Source organism: Apium graveolens, chromosome 3 (assembly GCF_009905375.1).
Source record: "Apium graveolens cultivar Ventura chromosome 3, ASM990537v1, whole genome shotgun sequence".
In the NCBI taxonomy this organism is placed as follows: domain Eukaryota; kingdom Viridiplantae; phylum Streptophyta; class Magnoliopsida; order Apiales; family Apiaceae; genus Apium; species Apium graveolens.
This window is the reverse complement of record NC_133649.1, coordinates 268,001,350-268,005,514: the sequence shown is the minus strand read 5'-3', so window position 1 is coordinate 268,005,514 and position 4,165 is coordinate 268,001,350. Positions and strand designations below refer to the sequence as shown.

General features: G+C 33.7%; 1 protein-coding gene across 3 annotated transcripts; it reads right to left on the bottom strand.

Moving 5' to 3' along the window:
• Positions 1-346: 346 nt before the first annotated feature.
• On the bottom strand, positions 347-3,767 carry LOC141713302 (uncharacterized). 3 transcript variants are annotated; one of them, XM_074516653.1, is made up of 7 exons: positions 3,345-3,767; positions 3,208-3,261; positions 2,248-2,325; positions 1,784-1,853; positions 1,604-1,692; positions 567-697; positions 347-459 (listed from the first exon to the last, which is right to left on the bottom strand). In XM_074516653.1, exons 1-7 carry the CDS (start codon positions 3,525-3,527, stop codon positions 429-431), a joined length of 636 nt encoding a protein of 211 aa, XP_074372754.1. In that variant the 5' UTR covers positions 3,528-3,767; the 3' UTR covers positions 347-428. The 3 variants fall into 3 exon arrangements, with proteins under 3 accessions (XP_074372754.1, XP_074372756.1, XP_074372755.1); XM_074516655.1 differs by having other exon boundaries at positions 347-487; positions 3,345-3,766; XM_074516654.1 differs by having other exon boundaries at positions 347-697; positions 3,345-3,764.
• Positions 3,768-4,165: the final 398 nt, after the last annotated feature.

The following is a 4,165-nucleotide window of genomic DNA, read 5'->3' as shown; positions in this document are numbered from 1 at the left end:
GCTCAGACATTTTCGTCGAAAAGCCCGGCCCGGCCCGATCAAAGTTCGAAAAGTCCGATCCGGTCAAAACCCGTGCTTTTTAAGGCCCAATCAAAACCCGGCCCGGTGGGCCTTTTGTGCACCTCTGGGCCAATCCACTGAAATTGTTAAATAAAGAAAAGGGTAAGAATAAAGGGCGAGTTGAGATACTTAAAAACTTCTAGGGTCCAAATGAAATTAACACATAAGCCACCATCAAGGCATGCCACTCCTGTACTTTTCATTTAAATTTCATAGGAGCCAGAAGGGTTCTCCATTAATAGGATCCAAACTCTTATAAAGTGCAAAAGGAGCCAGTAAGAGACCATTTGAACGCTATAAATGGCTTACTTAACACAGCCCAAGCAGATTAAACACAATAAAACATATAAGAATGTCTAATTCCCACATCACCGTGTTCCATATGGAGCCATTTTCTCCCTGATACAAGTTTACGCAGAAAAGTCAACTGTAAAAATATAAGAAAAATTCTGATGCTTGTGCAAACCAAGGCTACAACAGAATCCATCCATGGAAATCGACTCTACCTATCCTTAAGTTGCTGTTCAAATTCAAACAATTTTTCCTGTATAGGCTGCAAAAACATCTTAAGATCCTTTCTTATCCTTGTCTTATCTTCAGGCATGAGATCCTTCTCAGCATCAAGTCTCACTTCAATCTGCAAATCATAACATTTATACAAGTTTATGTTGAAGATCTGAAGTGCAACTTGGTTAAAGAAAAAATTCAAGGAAAATAAAAAGTACACAACAGCTGTGATACCAACAATCATTGCATTCAAGAAAATGCCTAAGGAACTTGCTTCATTCACTACAAAAACAAGTCAAATACTAGAGTAAACTTGAATAATTTAATTCTTATCTGTGACTTTACCAGAGAAGCATTCAACCTCGACATGATTTCTAAAGAGTTTCTACCCGGCCAATGTAAAGTACTCACAATAAAAAATGCCATGGTTGACTTGGTTTCCATAATTCAAGAGCAAGTTGCGGTTTATATTTGTACATCCTTCCAAGTACCAATCAATTATATCCACAAGAAGAAAATAAAAAATAATAATGCTAAATGAAAAATCATGAATTATTTAAAAGGTAACCCTCACACTAGGTGCAAAACCCAAATGGTCAAACCAAATCATTCTACCACTCAAACTCTTTCGTCCACAGAAATCAGATTGTTTTAACTTTTCATGCATGTATTATTTGTTGTTGGTTCAAATCTTACTATTTATTACACTAGTAGTAGAATTCACCATATTTATATGTTGAATATTCTATTAGTGAGCAATTCATTTAAACCCATCATTTAGTCCAATTCTGTTTCTTTATTATTCGCATAAATTACCTATATTTTCTTTTTCTTCAACAGATAAATTTATAAAATTGAACTAATGGTCTTTGCAAACAATTAATATATGAACATATAAGTCGATTAGGGTTTAGTTTATACTTGGGAATCCATTCGTAGATATGAGCCAGGTTCACTCATATTTATCCCCAAATCCTTTCATAATATTTTTCTTTTCCTGTGTGGTGTGTATGTGTCTATTGCATAAATGAAATACCTGCAAGTCATCCAGCTCACCAAAAGTGAACTCTGGTACATCCAAGTGGCCCTTGACTTTCTTCTTCTCATCTCCAATAACCCACTCCCCTGATTACCATTGCATTTTATTGAAACAAAAACAGTAAACAAAAGGGACAGATAAATCTCAATTCAATCTGCAATTTCTGTAAAATCATACCTTTCACTATGATTGTTAACTCGTATGTGTAACCAACACGTTTCTTGTTTCGTACAGTCACCAGAAATGCCTGCAACCCAATTGAACTACTACCAGTGACAACTATAATAGAGAAGCAAATAGTGATAATGCAATATGATGAGAAAGCTGATCAGTAGCAGGAGAAAACATTTGAATACTCTTCTCTCGTGATGCAAATAGTGATAATGATAAGGCTTTTCATTTAAGTGAGTAATTAAGGGAAATTTTTTGAAATTCATACACATCTATAATTGCAGATTTCTCAGCAATAGGTTTCGGCAAAGTAAAATATAAATGACAATCACATGTTATGGATACATGGATGGGCTAGTTATGGCTGTCAGACACAATGCAAATGAGATATGGCGAAAAAGCAGGAAACAAGTGAAATCCAGTAAAGAAAGGCATGTTTGACAAATAAATATTATAGAGAAGCCACTTACGTCGCCTGAACACTTTGATACTTCCACTATTTCTGCTCTACCACCAGAAAATTCCAAGGTAGTAGAGCCAAGCAACTCCTGCAATTAGATAAAAAAAGTCCAATAAAATCACCCATTGATATTTTTGTTACAAGCTAGTAGTAATATTATATGAGATGCAAATGATTGAGCTAAAGAATTTGTGTTAAATGTTGTTATTCATGAGGCAACAGACGAATAATGGAACATGATAGAAGAAACAAGAAAATAAACAATGTAGCAAGGACGACAAGCATTGATGATATTAATTGGACCTGGCAACGTTCCGTGTCGTGTACAAACGTTTCGTGTACTTTCGTGTTTTCGTGTACCAAACCTTAAACCCGAACCCCATTCGTGTATCAATTTGGTGACACTAACCCGGAACTAATATATTCGTGTTTACCTGTTTTAGTATACTAAAGTATACGAATTATATACGAAAAAAAATAATTGTTAAAAAATGCAATAGATAATTAACTTTGAAGTGCTCACTCACGTAGTCAAGGAATAATAAAATATATTTTAATATTTAAAATTATATATATGTTATTTAGAATAGGTAAAATTCACATTTGGTATTTAGTACATATATGTATATTATATATTTTTAAAAATTTAAAAATTTATTTATTTCGTGTACTTTTGTTCCGTGTCAGTGTACCTATTGGAAACCCAAACCCGACACTATTCATATTCATGTTTTTTTGTTTTTTCGTGTTCCAAATTTTTGAACTCAAACACTAATTATTCGTATCTCGTATATCAGGTCTAATATTAATGTATAGGTAAGTGTGAGCTAGAAAAATGCAGTGAACCTCACAGATATTAATAGTAAGTATAGGCAGGGCAGATAGAAGGTAGAGTTTCTTAAAAGAATAATAATAATAATAATAATAATAATAATAATAATAATAATAATAGGGAAAAAGCAAAACGCACCTTAATCTTGTGAGTAGCCCATCCATTGAGATCCTTCTCCTCCCAAGTGCCAGCCTAAATGGAAAAATGGAAAGTGATAAAAGCCGCCCCAAATAAATAAAAAGAATAAAAAAGTGATGAAATATATAAAAACCCACCCGATTCCAGGCAGAACCGAGATGAGAAGAAGAGAGAGAATTGTGGTCCTGAGGAGTGAGCTTGCGGGGGGCAGGGAGAGGAGCAGCATCTTTCAATTCTTTCCTCACCCAATATGTATACGAGGAGGATGCTGCTGCTGCTGATGATGATGATGATGATGATGATGCATCTCCGTTCTCCATTGGGGCTCGTCTATATATGTATGTAATTGTAATTGTAATTGTAATTGTAATTGTAATGTATGCTGTTTCAAATCAACTCAGATTGCTCTGCTTCTCATTCTTTCTCTCTCTCTCCCTCTCTCTCCCTCTCTCTCTCTCTCTCTTGCTTGTATAACCCCCCACAGATCTGCTACAACTGCACCTACTTCCTTCCCTTTTGTTTTCTTTTTGCCCCTTCCAGAAGCTACGGGTTGACCTCCCCTGCCCGACGATTGGAACATTATTACTTTTAGCATATCACACTATTTTCTCTTTTTTCTTCTTTTTAGGTTTTCTTTTTTAAATCCGTCTCATTGCACACACACCTATTATTAAATCAACTACGTAAATAAATCATAAAATTTTATATTTTAAAAAAATTGTGAATACATATAATATTATAAAAGAATAATATGAAAGATTTTATTAAAAAAAATCAATGATGAAAGTTAAATTTTTTAAAAAAAAATCAATTACAATTTAAATAAACTAATATTTTTTATTTTGTTAAATTAAATTATTTAACATACTTATTTTAATTGAAGTGGCATTCACTTAAAATTTGGAATGCATGGCCATGATAAATTAGTAACTTAAAAGCGGTGCGATGCACATAATTT

Bases quoted from the DNA above. Each gene is read 5' to 3' on its own strand.
- LOC141713302 (XM_074516653.1), bottom strand. From the start codon at position 3,527: ATGGAGAACGGAGATGCATCATCATCATCATCATCATCATCAGCAGCA. The intron at 3,262-3,344 runs GTGGGTTTTTAT...TTTTCCATTTAG, and splicing joins TCGGTTCTGCCTGGAATCGG to GCTGGCACTTGGGAGGAGAA. The intron at 698-1,603 runs GTATTTCATTTA...TATGATTTGCAG, and splicing joins GTGAGCTGGATGACTTGCAG to ATTGAAGTGAGACTTGATGC.